We start from the raw sequence: 18,947 nt of genomic DNA, 5'->3' as shown, positions 1-18,947 counted from the left end.
CTGAAGACGAGGCCTGGCTGGCCGGCGGCTGGGTCACACACACTCACATACAAAAACTCACATGCCAAATGTCATTGGATAGCAATGTTGTGAGGTGTTATCTTGTTAGTGAGGCTGAACACTGGCCAGCATGCTCAGTGAGTGTTAGACAGCAAAGGTGTGCAGGTATTTATGATCATCAGTGTAGCAGGAATACATCATATAAGGCATTGCATCATATAAAGCACTGCAGTGTAGCTTTTTTTAGTCTCACAAAGTATTCATTAAATCATTTGAAAAGTTTAAGAATAGGAAACTATATCTTGCTATTGATTGTCAAACTTACTAGATCTTAACAATGAGGAATGTTAAAAAATAAAAATAAATAAAAAGGTAAATAAACCTCGTTGATATTGGATGTACAGTACATATATGTAAGATATATAGTACATTAGTCTTAGAAATGACATAAACAAGTCAATTTATGATGACTAAACATTAGGGCTAGGCAATATGGCCCTAAAATTATATCATGATATTTTTACGGGTATTTTTGCGATAACGATTTTCTTGCCAATATGCCAAACGATTGATTAGTATCAAATATATACTACTTCAACAAAATAAATATAAATATGTTTTATTTATTATACCGCATTTTTCGCACTATAAGGCACACTTAAAATCCTTTAATTTTCCCAATGTTAATGTTTCTTAAAAAACGGTAATTCTACCAGTAGTTATTCGCTAAGCTTACTGAAAATAAACAAAAGCACTTTACTCACCCAAATAAAGAGAGAAATTTGTGTAGATTAACATCCAGCGCTTGTTTGACTTTAATAGAAAATGTTTTTTTAAGAGTAACAGTTTTGTTTACTTAGCTTAGCTTTACTCAACTTAGTTAATTTACCCTAATTCACCCAGCAGCGAGACTTGGGGCCGCCCCTGTTCCTTACTAGTGTCGCTTAATGCGCCTTATGTATAAAAAAAGACCAGAAAATAGACGTTTAATGATAGTGTGCCTTATAAGCTGATGCGCCTTATAGTGTGAAAAATACAGTAAATATACTAAGGGGTTAATCTTTTCATGTTGTATGACTGATAACTGTATAATATATCATAGGATCTACGGGTTAACAAACAAAGTCAACCCATAATATTTTCAGTGTACTGATTTCACTTTTTACAATTTCTTTGAACAATTCCCCTCTCTGTCACAAGCTGAGCACTGCAGTGGATCTGACCACATCAACACAATAAAAAAATAAACAGTTTCTGAGTTAAACGGGAACTCTGAAACAGGAAACACCGCTTTTCCACTAAACTTTCCAAATCATGTAGGCAAAGATGTTTATAGTAAAGAATGGCAGCGGACAGGCCGGGCGGAATGATACTCCACTCTGCTTCTACTTTCAGACATGTTTATATTCGCTTCAGAAGAAAACTGGGCAAAAAGAGGCGCTTTCAGAAACACAATCAAATTAAGCAGAAAACTACATGAGATACAAATATACAGAGAACACACAGAGAAACAGAGCAGAGGAGTCAGGAACTAAAGAAACAGAGTGAGAGAGAGAGAGAGAGAGAGAGAGAGCAGTGTGGTGGTCAGTGTGATGCTGGTTGAGTGAGTGTAGAATTTAAGGTCAGTGTCAGGACTGAAGGCTGAGCTTTAAGCTTTATTAGGCCTGACCTCGTCTGATAAATCTGCTGCCTATAGAGACAGAGTGAGGGGCTCCGTTTATTGTTATATACCTCTATTTTCATAGAAAATCACACACACACACACACGGCTCTGGATCACTGGACCACATATCTGACAAATAAATACACACACACACACACACACACACACACACACACACAACCCACAACAGCATCTTTAATATATCCTCCTGAGACCTGAACATTTGCCTGACATTTTTTAATTTCTCCTAGCTATTTGGGATTATTACGATTACTAAAAACTAATCTTTGTCTTTGTAAAAAAAAAAAAAAAAAAAACTTCCAATGTCCTCATATGGGGACAGTAGTTTATTTTAACATTTAAAATTGTTTGACAATTTGGGATCAGAAGGACACAATTAGTGCCAAAAAGGAAGAAAATAAACTAGTTCCAAACATAGAAGTGGAGGATAATTTTTACCTGCCCCTATTTTGTCTGGAATGGCTGTAAAAACCTTTGACTGGGCTTCCCGCCTTCTGTTTGCAAACAATTGAGTGTCATGTTGTCATGTTGTGACCACTAGATGGTACGGGCAGTGTCTCTGTATGAGGTCAAAGGGTCAATGTTTTAAAAAATTAAGAAGTGTTTTTATAATGGTTCAGAGAAGCAGAAATGTAATGTCCTCATATTAGGACACTGGGTCTCAAGAGGATATACACTGTATTAAAAGTTAACAGTAAAAAAAATTGCTAATAAAAGGTTGTAAAACAACAGTAATTCACTGTGGAGAAAGATTTACAGCATATTAATGTACAATAAGAACACTAATTTACTGTAAAACAAATTACAGGGCATTGCAGCTTTTCAGAATAAGTTTTGGCATAAATAAATACAATAAAATACTGTAATTATCCTTCTTTTTGTATGTGTTACAGAGGCAATGTAATTTATCTCATTAGGTTTAAGATTTAAATACAAAGGGACTTTCCTATAATTCTGTATAACATTTTTAACATGGCAACCATCAGTGGGCGGAGCATGGACAGGTCAACACTGCTGTTCTTATCTTAGACAATACAATGCTTCTAAACCCAGGTGTTCTCACAGGAGAACTGTGAGCTGGGAAAGAGACACTCAGACGTTGCAATATAACACACACTGACACACACAAACACAGACACACATAAACACACACACAGACACACACACTCACTTAAGCACAAAGACCTACAGCATTTATCCATCTGCTCTCACTCTCACAGTCTTTAAATGTGTGTCTGTGTGTGTGTGAGGACAGGAAAGCAGTTTTAGGAGTTTGGCCAACTGTGTGTACATATGTGTGTGTGTCTGTGTGTGTGTGTGTGTCTGTGTGTTTACCTGGCTCGACGTCGTGCCAGCTGCTGGCTTGGCTGCCGCTGCCCGGTGATCGTCCCTGGCTGGGGTAGTAAGACTCCTCCCCTGGACTGTCCACCTCCTCTTCCATACATTTAATACGCTTCGCAGAACTGCAGAGAGAAAGAGAGAGAGAGAGAGAGAGAGAGAGGAAAAGAGAAAAGATGGATGAGATTTAAAGGTATTTAGTTGACACAAATCTGTTTAGGAATGTCCAATATACATAAAGGCAGACTGATTGGCTAGGTGCTGGATTTTATGCTCCTATGACAATAAGACTGACTGAAAAAAATGGATTTAAAAGCTGTGTATTGCCTATAATATACAGCGCCGGAAAAAATTAAGAGACCACTTCAGTTTCTGAATCAATTTCTCGAATTTTGCTATTTATAGGTATATGTTTAAGTAAAATGAACATCATTGTTTTATTATACAAACTACAGACAACATTTCCTCAAATTCCAAATAAAACTATTGTCATGTCATTTTAAGCATTTATTTGCAGAAGGTGAGAAATGGCTGAAATAACACGTTCACATTCTTAAAGTTTTAAGAGTTCAGAAATCAATATTTGTTGGAATAACCCTGATTTTCAATCACAGCTTTCATGCATCTTGGCATGTTCTCCTCCACTAGTCTTACACACTGCTTTTGGATAACTTTATGCCACTCCTGGTGCAAAAATGATGGTTTGATGGCTTGTGATCATCTTCCTCTTGATTATATTCTAGAGGTTTTAAATTTGGTAAAATCAAAGAAACTCATCAAGTTGTCTCTTAGTTTTTATTTTATTAGAGTTGTCCTGTTGAAACGTGAAACCATATATGTGTGTTCAGTAAGTGTATATTTGTGTGTGTGTGTGTGTGTGTGTGCACGAGTGGCTGGCCCAGCAGTGTGTGTGTGTGTGTGTGTGTGTGTGTACAGAGCTGGCTAACATCCGCCTCCCACACCACCCCAAGATCCTGGCTCAGCGCTAATCCTCTTCAAGAGCTCTAACCCTGAAGCTAAATCAAGATCGGGGGGCACCCTGACCTGGAGATCAGGCCTGAGAGGGGGTCAGAGCGGGCAACAGGGGGTATATTCAGAGATACACACGTACATATAACACAGTATATAGCATATAATGTACATTTTGTATGTACATAATGTACATACCTTCATTCTAGATTACTGAAATTGCAGTGTCTACACTTAAAGTCTGGCAGTAAAAACTGTGGAGTAAATGGGTGCATATAATTGGCTGATGATAATGGCAAAGCAAATCTTAATAATTAATATAGGTTCATATAACTAAGTAAACAAAACTAAAAAAATCTTAAAAAATATTTTTTTCATGTCAAATGAGAGCTGGATATTAATCTTCACAGATTTCTCCCCTGAAAACTGTTTTTTAGGGTGAGTAAAGCACTTCTGTTTATTTACAGTAAGCTTAGATTGCTAAAATTTTAGTGAGGTTAGCAGCAGCGCTAGCCACGGTTAGCAGCAGCGCTTAGCGCTAGTAAATGCTGTCCTACAGAGCTACACTGAGGAACCTTGAGTGTTACGGTAAGTCAGGGTGAGATTAGCTAGCCCTTCATTCTACGTAGCTTGTTTTAACATGGTAAACACTAAAACTACAGTCCAATATACTCAGCTCAGATCGGCTAAAAAGCTAGCGCTGTGGTTAGCGGCTAATGCTTTAAACATTTACAGTACCTATGGCTATTGTAAACATTAATTACAGTATTATAATATATTTTATTAACTCTAAAAAGCTGTATTACTCTGCAATTCATATCAAGCTGTAATATTTTTTAAGTGAATTTCTTTTAGTAATTAGTGGCAACTTTTTGTCCTGTTAACTTGCTGTAAAATACTGTAAAATCTCAGTTTCTATATGGTTGCTGAATTTTTATTGTGCCTAATGCTTAATTTTTGTGATAATTTTTTATTGTTTTTAACAAAAGTATAAAATTTATGATTCAGCACTAAAAAGTGAAAATACAACTGAAGCAGATACAGATATAAAGGCTAAACCATCTCAGTCATTGTCACACGATATAAGTAGAGTAAAAAAATGTACATGGTGAGTGTCTAATATTGGCTAATAAGATTAGCCCTTAAGTCTTTAAAGGTTGATATAATGGTATCCCACCCCATAAGTGTAGCTGCTTTAGCTGTCAAAATATATGTCATAATATGTCAGAATAACAGCCATTGTTTTGAGAGTCTTGTTTTGGGGATTAAACCAATAAAATACTATAGTCTTTTTAGCTGCTGTTAAGCCAGCAAAGATTAGTCTTTTTTGAACTAGTGTAAATATAAAAGAACTATCATCACTTAATAAACAAAGACATGTTTTTTTTTTGTCAATATGAATTTCAAGCATATCGGAAAATGTACCTAATGCCTAATTTTTGGAAAATTGGGTGAATTAAAATTTACAAAACACTGAAAAAAATGTACAATGCTATAATTATCCAATCAGGGCATGCTGAATTGAACCAGGCCTGAACAGATTTCTCGTACACTGCACAGCTTAACACTTTAACTCATGAAGATCTTTTTTTTTTTCTCTGAGTTCAATCAGGTGTGTAAAAAGAGCAGCTGAAGCACATAACAGAGCAGTGTATCCCCGAGGCTGGGTCTGCTGAAAGTCTCCACTACAGCACAGCATATGAAATTCAGAGGTGAGGGCTCCTCGGGGGCCGGAGACGGTGGGTGTGATGTGTTTTGTGTAATGTAAATGTGTGTGTGTGAGTGACTTATCTGCTGAAGGCCCGGCTCTGACATTTATTTGTTAATGTAAGGTCTACTGGCGTTTTTCACTCATAATCACTTAATTACTCTCTAGCATGCAGACACACATAGGCTCCTTGTTCCAGATGTTTTCTTTGGCAGGCCTGGCTGAAGAGGCCACTGAAGCATGTGGGCCGAGCTCACGCGCAACCACGCATACACACGCGCGCTCAAACACACACACAGCGCACATAAAACACACTTATCCATACAAATTGTAAAGGAAAACATACATACACTGTACACCGCCCTCCATCACCATCACTACCAGCATCATCATCTCCAGAACCCATTCAAGGGTTCATTCTCAAGTGTAAACACTGCGCTTGATTATTTAATTACTGTACGCATCTCTGAATGTAAGACGCTAACATCTGTATCATTACAGGAGATGCAGACCTCCTCGTCTGATTCAGCACTTTAATGAGAATCATCTGGAGGAGCATGCTTGTGGGTGATTGGTTAAGTACAATAATAAGGAATCGTCTTTCTGCTGTGGAGAAAAATGAGCAGCAAATGAGCAGCAAAAGAAAAAATAGTAAAAAATAAATAAATAAATAAATAAATAAAAAGTGAATGTATGTACAGTGCAGGGCTGCACGATACTGGAAAAAAAATTACCTTGCAAATGTTCCTTTTTTTTTCGATGATATATATCGCAATATTAAACAATTCAGGGCCCATGAAGTCACCAGTCCCACCCCCATCCGCATGTAGTCTTTTATCTGAACCAATCAAGAGCTGAGTCAGCGCCAAGCACTTAAAACCAGAGGAAAACAGCAAAACAACAGTAATCAGCCCTTTAATCCGACAATTAAATGGCTTTTTAAAAGGTAAATTAAAGTAAAATAAGATTTTTTTCTGGGATTAAAAGCGTGAATATTGTCAGGCAAACAACAAATAAATCAATATTTGCAGCCTTTCACTTTTTGTCTGTATATTATATTAGAATGTCATGATCAATTGAAATGACCTTATTTATTTATTTATTTATTTATAACTTTAGCCCATTTTCTCTGCTGGAGATGTAGTATTACCGAGTAGCATCACAGCGCATTTGGAGGAAAGCGCCGTGACTTCAGATACATCAGCTAACAGACACCTGTGCTGACCGACATCACCTAGAAAGTAATGTGATGTGAAGAGAGAGAGCATCATCTACCCACCTAGAGAGAGCAAGGGCAATTGTGCCTGCTGTCTCTCAGACTCTGACTGCTGATGCAAGCCTTAGTTCAGTGCTCCTACAATATCTTCTCAAAGTGACTTTCTCCTGTAAAGCCGGCATTTTGGAGGTGCACGTTTTTTTAAATGGCAGTGATGAATGACTTAACTCTGTGCAGTGAAAAAAAGGTGATGCATTGAAGTGACTTGATTCAAATGAGTACATAATTTACGTATAAATATAAAACATATTACATCAGAAAGTAAATAAACTGAAAGGTGTTGGTGTTTATGCAGCATAATTGACTAATTTGGCATGTTTAAATCAGGTTAATTCAAAGCGTTCCTTTTTCCACTGTATGTGTGTGTATATTTGTGTGTGTGTGTGTGGTTTTATGCACATCAGTGTACTGTACAGTTTTCAAGCAGTTAAAGTGACCTGGAAGGCTGCTAAATCAGCATACTCAGAGGGGGCCTCAATCCACACACACACACACACACACGTATACGCTAACCACACACCTGTCTGTGGGCCTGAGTCATGCCAAAGGGAAGAGGGGGGCACTCAGCAGAGCTTTTCACTGGGGACTTTGTGTGTATGTGTGTGTGTGTGTTGAGGGGGGAGTGCTGGCCTCTAGGCTAGGCGGACAGTGTTAGAAGGAGGTTCCATGTGGACCCACATATGCTGTCGACTCACGGAGCTCCAGCTCCTCAGCCAACACATCAATCACTGCCTGCACTGATTAATTAAGACCCAGAGAGAGAGAGAGAGAGAGAGAGAGGAATCTAGAAAGAAGATGAAAGAAAGTTGGAGAAAGTTGAAAAGAGGGGGGATCGAAAGAAAGTTTAGGAGAAAGCTGTAGATGAGTGTAAATAAAAGAAAGAAAAAAGAGAGCAAATGAGAAAAAAGAGAGAGACATAATGATGAGGAAAGACAGTATGGGAGAAAGAGAGTGAGAGACATAGAAAGACAAAAAACAAGAAATCAGCACAGAAGATGAAAGAGAGAAACATAAAAAAGAGAGAGATCCAAAAAGAGGAAAAGAGGGAGTAGAAAGAAAGAAAGAAAAGAAGAGAAAGAAAGACAGAGATATTCAGAAATATATTTAGAAAGGAAAAGAAGAGGAAAGAAAGAACAAAAGTTTAAAAGAGGAAAGACAGCAACAGAGATAGCAAGGAAAAGAAGAGAAGAAGAAAGACAAAAATAAAGTTTAGGAGAATTATGTAGAAGAGTGTGTACAGAGAGAAAGCGAGATCTGAAAAGAAGAGAAAAGAGCCAGAGACTTAGAAAGAGAAAAAGAGAGTTTGAGTGAGAAATAAGAAGAGTGTGGAGAAAGAGAAAGGGAGAAAAAAAGAAGTAGGAGATTTAAAGAGAAAGGGAGAGAGAAGGAAGTAAGTGAAACACAAAAAGAAAGAGAGAGAGGGAGTTACCTGCTTGAAGACGTGCTGGGTAGGGGCCTCCTCATGGCCCCGGGGCTCATACTGTAGTAAGAAGAGCTGTCCAAGTCCGCCAATGAGAAGTTAGGGCCCGTCCCTGCTGCGATGGGGGCTACGACACACACACACACACACACACACACACACACAAACACACACACACACACAGAAAGAAAGGAAGAGGACAAAGGTAAGCACACCAGGTCTATCAGAAAGCTTCCAAACCTAACCATGCATTAGATTTCCACTTAGCCCTGGTGGTCTTCATTCATTACCGGACCAGAAGTTTCAGCTTTACCTCTCGCAGGACTTCACCCTCTTTCCTTCTTCTTGTTTGGCCTAAATTACATCAGTTAAAAAGAGTCCCCCCCTCCCACACACACACCTAAACCCCAGCTCACCTCTCTACCCCCCTCCCCACCCCGGTGGCTAGCCGCAGCGCCCCCGTATCTCCTCTGTAGGTCACCGGTGAGCACTCTGCTCTATCGAACGCCTTTGTCATCCACTCCATAAAGCTGTGATGCCTCTTTATATTCATGGTGACTGAGACCCACTATTTTTGATGAGGACAGCGCAAACGTGTAAGGCAGCGGTGCTGGCCCTGCATACATAATACTCCCCAGCCCCGGACCAGAGCAGACGACAGCATGGAAGAGCCTGATAGACACGGTAATGGGCTTGCTAATTAACATTGGAAGAGGACACGTCTACCGGGGCAAGTTGGACCCTGCGAGAGAGAGGGAGAGAGCGAGCGAGGGAGCAATATCGAGATTGAAAGAAAGTGAGAAAGAGAGAGTGAGCGAGAGAAAAAGAGAGAGGGAGGCATGCTTTGGCTCTGTGGCCAAAGAAACTGAGGTGCAAAAGTTGGCCAAAGGGACCGTGATGAAGGAGGTGGTGAGGAGGTGGGGTCCGCAAAAGCTCTATAATTTCTGAGTCATCTCTTTTATTTTAATTCCACACCCCCCCTGCCCCCCCACCATCACACCCTCCCAAACCTCCCCCCCTGCCTCCCCCCCAATGGCGGTTGACCCTCCCCTCTAATAGAAGTGGCAGGGCCGGTTATTTACGAGGCGCAGTAAAGCCAACTGCATTTGCATGGCTAATAGTGTGACGTGAAGTAATTTGTGTGAGAGCTAACCTGGGCACCGGGCTGCTGTAACTCAGCCGGCCTTCGCGCACGTACACACACACACTCTCGCGCGCACACACTTGCGTGCACACGCACGGACGGACGAGGAGGAGATCGGCCGCTCGGCCGTGCTGCAGTTTGGGGAGAAAAATGAACACACTGCAGTCTGTCTGACTGGAATGGAAATCAATCATAAAGGTAATCCGCAGTCTCTACCTCTTAAGGGCTTTAGCAAGTGCTTTTGCTCAGAGGATTCCAAATGAAGACTGTGGCTATCAGGCCAGCATTGATCTCTCTCTCTTTCTCTCTCTCTCTCTCCCTCCCTCTCTTTCTCTCCACCATCTATGATCTCCACTGCACTACCTTTGGAGTCGCCTGTGCAGAGAAAGTACATTAGCAGAATGTTTCAATCTATTCTATCTACTTAGAGAAGGGGTTAGTTCAAAGGGATGGAGGCAGGGCTGCAGAGATAGAGGAGAAAGGATAAAGAGGGAGGAAGAGGAGGAGGAGGAATAAAAGAAGGTGAACCAGACTGAAAGAGATAACGATGTTGAAATAGATAGACATAGAGAAAAAGAGAGCTTATACTTTATATTTATATGGTATACGTCCTTCTCTTTTGCTTACTCTGCAAAAGTGGTGTAAAAGTTCTGTCGAAAGGAGGGGTTTCCAAATAATGTAAAGTTTCTCTGAACTTGGTATCTATTGCCAAGACCCCTGATCCAGCAAATCAGCTTATTAACAAGTTGAAGTCCTAAGTTAAAGGTGGCTTGTTTGAGCAGAGCACCTCTAAAACAGTGCAGGATAGGAGGTTCGGAACCGCTGCTCTATAAAACAACACATTAAACGGGCCAGAATCCAGAGCCTTCCTGTAGAAAAGGTTAGTAAGCTGTGAGGTGGGGCCTCAATAAGCATAAACGAGCCATCAATGGGTGCCCATGACCTTGTCGTAGACCTTGGTTTTCTTAGTACACCATTTGTGGAGCCACCTTGGAGCACTTTTGGTGCAGTAGGTATTGACCACTGCATACTGAGAAGACAACACCTGCATGCCTGATGTTTTGAGGATTGGGTATAGCCGTCAAAGTTTGGGAACACGTAATAGAAGACATTACCACTCTGGGTTGCGCTCTGGACTGTAATAATCGTGGCCGGTGGTGTCTGCCTAAAATTTTCCATGGGACATTGCATAATTCATGGGACATGATAATAGTTCCTGCTCCAGACATTTGCCATGTCAGTGTATACCAACTCAAGCTCAAATTGCTTATTTTTTAAACTAAAGTTACAAGAATCCAATAGAAACACAAATCGAAAGGAGCCAAGTGTCGATCCAGTGTGGTCTTCAGTTGAAGAAGTCAGCTACTCCACACATACATGCAGACGCACACACATATAAACACACCACCCTCCAGTGCCGGCTACAGATTCTACAAAAGCTGGAGGGTCTTTTCATTGAAAGAAGAACAGGAGGAGGGGGGAGGAAGAGAGGGGAAAAAACTGCCTTTTGTTCGGCCGGATTTTCAAATTGAAGCATTTGACAACAGAAGCAGCAATCAACGTCAAAACTCTGGACGTGAGTCCACCCTGAGCCTCTTCGCCCTCCTCCTCCTCCTGTTTCCCGCCGCTTTACTTCTTATGAGCCAGCGGGCCAGGGCATGCCGGAGCTCCTCCCGAGCCAGAGTGAAGGCAGTCGGCTCTGACAGGGCTTTGGTTTTTCTGCTGGATCAGCTGAGCTGAGGAACCTCAGGGAACCCAGGCCGCACAGCTTTAGGATGAGAAAAGTACAACGCTAGCCTCCATCACCCCCGCGGCCTCCACAACCAAACCAAGTGAGAGGAGGTGATTCTTCAGGCCACGGGCCGTCATCGGCAGGTCAAGGTGGAGGAGAGAGGAGTCAGTCATGGAGGGCTGGACACTGACCAGGCTAACGGAAAAACCATCACAGATCAGCACTCCTGCCCTGAGATGTTTACGAGAGAATACTACTCTCACAGTGCAGATGATGATTTGCTTGCACAGCACTTCCTCAGCTCCTTCAGTAGGGATTACTGTCGAATCAGAGAATTGTAAGTAGTGCTGTAAAGAATCAGGGAAGATCCGTGATAAGCTCGAAAGGTAACCCATGTTTAGGATACGCATAAACTGAGGAATACAAGGCTGCAGTGAAAAACATCTGGTAAAAACCGGATCCGGTCCAGGAGCTGTATGCCAAGTTGGTGACCACTGCTTTTCTACAGGCCTGACCGTGGGTGATTGTGTTTGTGTGTCCACCATGCAGATGGTACTACCCGCTGGCGTTCCCAATGGCAGTACCAGGGCAGGAGGCCGCAGGGCAGAATCTGAGGCGGGACAGGGAGATGACGGCTGCCTCCTTCTCCTCCATTATTCATCTGCTCCCCCTGTTCTGTCATATGGCTGCGAGGAGCGTGCCAGCACCCAGGCTGTACCCGGGGATATCCCAGGTGTTCCTGCCCCTGGACCGGGCTGCCCAGTGCCTGCCAACATTTGGGCAGATCCCTCACTGGAAGAATAATAACAATAACCTTAGACTAATCCTAAATCCTGCCTCTTTCTGGCTTACAAAGCTGGGCCGGGCTCTACAGCTGAGCCACTTACTCTGGCATACACACTGACGTACACACTCACACACTCATCCTGTTGTCTACCTGAGCTTGTATTCGTGCCAAGTCGTGTCTCTATGTGTCACTTGATATAAAAGCTGAAGCGCAGCTGAAGGTAAATTGGCGAAACCGCACTGTAGGAAATACAGAGCCATATACGAGAATTGAAGCCGGATGGGAAGAGCCTGATTGTTAGGGGGAAGAAACTAGGGGAGCGAAAGAGAACGAGATGGGACGAGAGGGGAGGAGGTAGCCTACAGAAAGGGCGGGGGCCCAATCTCCCAAATTACCCCGGCCTGGTATTGACCGGCCAATTATGTGGAGTTCCATTTACAAAAAACGTAGCTATAACCGCTAACTTTATGGAGACTTTCATTTCTCTCTCGCCCCTTGACCACCCCCCTCCCCATCTTCCCACTCCTCCTCCTCCTCTCTCTTGCTCCCTCTCTCCCTCTCTTTTTTGTGTGGCGCTTTAATAGGATATTGATCGACAGAAGCAGATTCGATTGGGCTGCCACTGAATTGTGTAATGGGTGCACAAAGCCAAGGTCACAGCGTATAGACAGGGAAAAGCTAAGGCAGCCTGTCGTCCATTCAATATCACCACCCTTCATCTTCTGAACGGGCACCATCTCCGTACTCAACCTCTCGCGTCCATTCACTTAAATAAATCTCACGCAACACACACACACACACTCTCGCTTGTACGAACTTCCGTGAAACGAGCGGTGCACCATAGGCATCTGAAGGTCCAACCTGAACCTCTTACCTCTTACCCTCCTTGCACTCAGCTCAATCATATCATCATTCTGCTGCTGAGGTTGCCGATGCTGCAGCTGCGGCTGCTGCTGCTGATTCCACAGGCACCTTCCAAAGTCATGAGCATGCATACATACTGCACTCTAATCCCCCCTCCTGCTGCTCCATAGGGACCAATCCTGTTAGAGGACTCCTCTGCTGAGTCTGGAGCTTTTCTGAAGGTGTGCTAAAGGAGGGTTCGGGAAGATGCGTAAATGATCCCTGGGCGACGTGAAGGCATAAGTCAAGTATACGAAGCAGCCTTAGTGATGGGAGACCGCCGTTACACTCACATTACAACAGGGCTGGGGGTCAATTCCAAAAAAAACAAAAAGAGAAGAGATCAGATGATCCCATAATTCCAGACGTTCACTTGTGGGAATGAACGAAGAGATGACTCCAAAGCTTTTGGCCCCCGACGTGAGACATTTTGCTTGACAGGCTGCCTGGAAAAAGCATCTCTTCACAACGCATTAATCAAAAAACTGGCTGTCTTTTACTTTGGATGACACTTTGGAAGTCTACGAGGCTTTGGACGTGGCCTACAAGCAAAGCCAGAACTGGGTTTACGATGGAGAATCTGAGAGTCATCTAAGTTAGCGAGGGTTCTAATAAATTCCCATTAATCCCATTATCAGAATTTTTTTTCAGATATTAAAGAAACATGCTGAGTTCAAGCACTGGCAGTTCTTCTCCGCAAAGCTTCAGACAGTATTTTCTTACTTGAACTGTGTGATACGTCACAGCAATCTGCATAGCTTTCTTTCTCCTAGTCCAATTTCCACAACCAGGTTAGACAACAGCACACAAACTGTGTTAAAACGACCATAGGAACGGGCGAGCTGACAAGTTTTTTTCTGCTGAACAGGTAATCACTAGGCTTCAGTAAGGATGCTGATCATAGCTATGTTATTATGTTTCACCACTGGCATAGTAGGGGTGGGCATTAAAGTGTATATAAATGTACTGATCAGCAACAGAGTAAGAAACATTGTCGCTTGCCACTGTGTGTCTATCTGGAAACCCGCGTGAGTTTTAGTGAGCTATCCAGTCTTTGAAAATCAGATTCCTGTAGCCATTTCACACACTTGCTTGCATTTATTACTGATTGTTTCTTTAATGCGAACAAGCAAACGCTGAGAACATCTTTAATGATGTCCTTCAGGACTTGTACAGCTTGTACAGCTCCCGCCTCACACGGAAAGCCCTCCGTCTGGCAGGAGATCCCTCTCACCCACTACACAGCTTCTTCAGCCTGCTGCCATCAGGGAGGAGACTGCGGAGTCTCGGGGCGAGGACCAGCAGACTGCGAGACAGCCCCATCCATCAGGCTGTGAGGATGCTGAACTCTCTTCCTGCTCTACCCCCCATCCCAATCCTGCCCCCAGCACACAGTCACTCAGCATCCTGACCCCCCCACTAATAAAGTACTGAAACTCTGCACTACAATGCACAAAGTACTGGTCCCTTCCAAACGGACTTGCACTACACAACACCTGCACTACTGATATACTTGCACTGTCAATACGCACTTTAATTCCACTTAATTAAACTGTGAACTTTAAGGACTTACGCACCCATTCACTTTACCAGCCTTAAGCTATATACCATATACTGTATTTGCACTACTGTTATTTACTATTTTTACTGTCATTCCATCTCGATCACCATCAATATTGCACTATTGTCTTACGTATGTTTATTGTGTCTTGCTGTATTGAACATATAGTTTCTCCCACTCTTTTATATAATAATTATATATCTATTTTTACTTATTTACTTATATTTATATATCTATTCCTCCCCCACACCACTGCACCTTGTTTTTGTCTCATGTATGTCTATTTGTGTCCCTGCTGTATTGTACACATAGTGTCTCCCATTCTCCTTTATTATATCTATTATCTGTACTTGCTGTAAAATTTGTGAAGGAGAGTAACGTAATTTCAATTCTCTGTATGTCCTGTACATATGCAGTATTGACAATAAAACTACTTGACTTGACTTGACTAATCTGTTTTGATGGGGACCCGCACAATTTTGGGCTGGCGTTTTAAATGTTATGGCTGACCAAGCTATTGTTTATAACGTCTTAAACACAAAATACTCACAAGCACACTTGTTTTCAATCTGCCCTGTGAGAAGAAACACGTCTAAAGGAATCAAGCAATCGTTGGCCCATGGAAGAGAAAGAAGGGCGAAGAGAGGACTAAAAAAATCACTTCTGATTTGAAGTGAACAGCCAGCATATGCCACCCAGCGCTGGTCTTTCTTCCCTGCGTGTCACAGATGTTAGGATAAAAGCCGATGCCTCTGTGGAGCTGGATCAATTATGCATATTCCTTAATCTCGTTACAATCATATGCCAGGACTTCTGATGCAGCGCAGCACTGGCTGTGCTAATCGTACTAATATCTCTCTCTCTCTTTCTCTTGCTCTTTCTCTCTCTACCAATCTCGCTCTACCTCTCTGTGCAACAAAACACACACACACTACTCTAAACAGCAGACTCTCTCCTGAGCCATCATAAACCACCACACACACACACACAGCTGAAACCCCTCCTCCACGCTGTCACCGGGCCAGGCCGTGGTGGCACCCAGACGTTCCCTCTCTCTCTCTGGCGCTTCAGAAGCTGTCGTCTTTGTGCTGGCAGGGCATGCGCAGGCTGAGCCTGGGAAGCCCCCCATGCGTGGGCTCCGTGCCCAGGCCCCTGGCGCCCCCCGACCCTCCCCCCGTTCCCCACTGCAGGGCCCAGGATTAGGTCACGGAGGAGTGTGATCAATGCACCTTTGATCAGAAGGCTCCTGTGAGTGCTGACAGGCAGTTTGGATCGGCTATTGTTAGCGGCCATCGACAGGCGCGTATGGATCGCGCTGCGCTCTGTCACTCTCCACTGTGGACGTCTGCAATTTTTAAAGGTCACGTTTCCGACTCCTCCGACCCCTCGCCATCCTTCTTTGTTTCGGTTTAGGCTCCTTCTGGGTTCTTTTGGGGTTCTTGGAAAGCGCAAAGAATAAAAAGGAAAGTGGTCTAGGAAAGAACGTCCGGAGCTGGAGGGTTCTGGAGTTCTGGATTATGCTGACTTTACTCCAAACAGTTTTCAAGCGATTTTACTGTCGCAGACAATTTTTCAGTGTTGGGTTAAAATCAGGGTAGTGTTGCTAGATTCGAGTTGTGGTCGTGTCATCTCGATCGTTCAGTGTAAGGAGGTTAGGATTAGGACTGCAATGATTATAAAAATGTGTTGACTCCAAATGTTAATTGTCGACTAATCGCTTATTTGTAGCACTACACAAGGTACTGGGGACACTCACACAGTTTAAACTCAGTCTCCAAACATGCTCAAACACAACAGATTACTTATTTCCTTACTAAATATCAGCACTTTCCATGCATTTTCCAAGGGCAATTTTTTGGACATTTACAGGATCTTGAAATCCCATATTCAGAAGTTTCTATCTTTTTGAATCGATAGAAAAACCCTAAAAAAAGAAGCTGTAACCACAGCAAGCAAAGTTGGAGGGCGTGGTGAATTAATTGCTGACTAATCGACTAATCAAAAAAATAATCCCCAGATTAGTCGATTACCAAAATAATCATTAGTTGCAGCCCTAGTTAGCATTGAAAGTTTAAGTTAGTTGGTTTCTCGTTCTGCCATTTAGAAAAAATCAACCATGTTTAATATTATAGTAAGTCTTGAGACTTGGCTCACGCAAATAGTGATGTGAACAATGTCAACAACCAATCGGAGATCTACAGGCAGCCGCAAGGCAAATGGAGGATTGTTTGCGGAACTGGACATGGATTCGACTACACTTCAAAATGAGGCTCCATTACAAAGAGTTTATTCATAGTTTATAAATGAGTTTATTAATGGGTATTAGTTACAACACATTCATTTATCCTGTTAAACCTCAGATCTTACTAGATGCTTATCTTTTGTTGTCTCTTCAATCACATCACTCATCATTAACATTTTTGTAAATGACTTTCATTGATTTAACTATAATAATATAATAATAGATGAATAAACTAATAAATAAACATAAGTAAACTGACTTTCTATATTATTTCTATATTAAACCGACTTTCTATATTATTTTAAAACAGTAATTACTGAGTTGTAAGTGTATCAACACTTATAAACTATATATATACATATATATATATATATATATATACACCCTTTATAAAGGAGCCCTATTTTAAAGTGGCACCAAAAACAGTATTACTACAACTTTTACTGCTTTACTACTTTATTACTTCCACAAACACTAATGCTACTACTACTTTTTAACTGACTGAGCAAAAAAAGTAAAACATATTTAATGTGTCATAACTTCTCTAATGCAGGATTTACAGTATGCAGAGTGAGGTGTCTCTTTGTAGAAGATGCTACTATATACTTTGAAAGTCCACAGCACAAGTAACAAGTAACACACATGATTGTAAATAGCTATATTCCACAATTGCTAAATTATTATTCTTTTATGAATATTAAGATTACAGTCATCAGATCTCACTAAAATGAGACTGTGCTGCTTATATCTTCGTACATTACCCGAGGATAAACAATAATCAGCTCTGAACGGGACACCAGCAGCACATGTATTGTTTTTGTTAGAGCACAAAGGAAGTGGCTGTGGACGGGCGGGTATGTCCGAAGGCTGCAGGGCTGCAGTGTAATCTAGCTCTCTTTAAGCTGACAGTCTGCTTTTTGCCACTGTTTCGATTTCGACCGGAGGAACAGTGGATTCCATTGTTCCAAAAGAAAGAGCAGAAAGAAAATGCAGTGAGAAACGAAGAGGCTTCCAGAGAACACTGCAGAGCTCAGATCTCAGAACACAGGCGAGACTGCATTACCAGCACAGTGAGGATTAAGATACAGAAAGAGTGAAACATCACAGCTTTACAGTTCTTTTAAAAACCTGATATGTAGCAACAGAATGGTGCTGTCCTTTTAAAAATGAAGATATTCCAAAAGACTAATAGTAAAATGTACATAACTAGGGGTGAAACGATTACTCGAGTAATTTGAGTTACTCAATTTAAAAAATTGATCCATTAATTTTCTGTAAGTAATCGTTGAATTAATTTTAAAACGCAGAGCACAGAATTTAGCGCAGACTTTTAATGTGAAATAGCGGGCTTTACGTTACGTGTGTTACGTCACCCACGCCCAGTAAATGGTGAGCAGGTAAATTTAACTTATAACAAATCAATGAGATAAACATCTAATCTACCTTAATAACAGAACGACAGCGCTGTGGAGTGCTGATTATTAGAAATACTGTCTAATGTGTGTGGTTAGTTTATTACAATGAAGAAAGGTTCTAGACTTAATACAGGCTTTATGTAATCAGTAAACAGAGCGCTGTGGAGTTTATAAATAAATACACGTTAAAGTTAGCTGGCCATGAACTTCCTGTATTGTCATTTAGCTAAGATGCACAACATAAAGCCAATGTTTATGCCTTTCTTATTGATTAATGCCCGATATTTAATACTTACAAGAAATCCTAAGTTGAACTAATTTAACTTAATTTATTAAATTATTAATTATTAAATTATTACTTGTGGTATTTCTGTGTAGTTTGCGTTTTATTTATTTCTATTTGTGTTTGCAATGTGGAAACGTATGTTTGGAATTAAAAAATTAAACCAATTGGTCATTCATTATTAAGTAAAATTTCTTATTTTATGAAATCTCTTATTTTATGTTTTATCCGATTACTCGATTAATCGAATCGATTTTTCAGTAGAGTACTCGATTACTAAAATAATTGACAGCTGCAGCCCTATACATGACAATAAACTGCTGATAGAAGAAGTGGAGAACATAGCTTTTCTTGTATTAATGGCTCTGATCAAGGTCGCAAGTGAACAGTCAATGTTCCATGCGTGTTGAAGCAGAAACACTGTGAAAAAAGTTAATCTCTACAATATTATGCAGGTGGTTTTAATGTTATGGCTGATGGTGCAT

The 18,947-nt window shown here is 41.4% G+C and overlaps 1 protein-coding gene across 8 annotated transcripts in view; it reads right to left on the bottom strand.

The window, feature by feature from the left end:
• The window catches only part of nfia (nuclear factor I/A), a 234,427-nt gene that overhangs the window by 47,258 nt on the left and 168,222 nt on the right, over window positions 1-18,947 (bottom strand). For all 8 annotated transcript variants that reach the window (XM_015603325.3, XM_022669621.2, XM_022669622.2 and 5 more), the window contains exons 5-6: window positions 8,405-8,522; window positions 3,020-3,147 (exon numbers count right to left, since the gene is read on the bottom strand). In XM_015603325.3, coding sequence (XP_015458811.2) covers window positions 3,020-3,147; window positions 8,405-8,522 — 246 coding nt within the window. The remainder of the gene's footprint in view (window positions 1-3,019; window positions 3,148-8,404; window positions 8,523-18,947) is intronic.

This window comes from Astyanax mexicanus, chromosome 16, assembly GCF_023375975.1.
Source record: "Astyanax mexicanus isolate ESR-SI-001 chromosome 16, AstMex3_surface, whole genome shotgun sequence".
Lineage (NCBI taxonomy): Eukaryota > Metazoa > Chordata > Actinopteri > Characiformes > Acestrorhamphidae > Astyanax > Astyanax mexicanus.
This window is presented reverse-complemented; position numbering and strand designations above follow the sequence as displayed.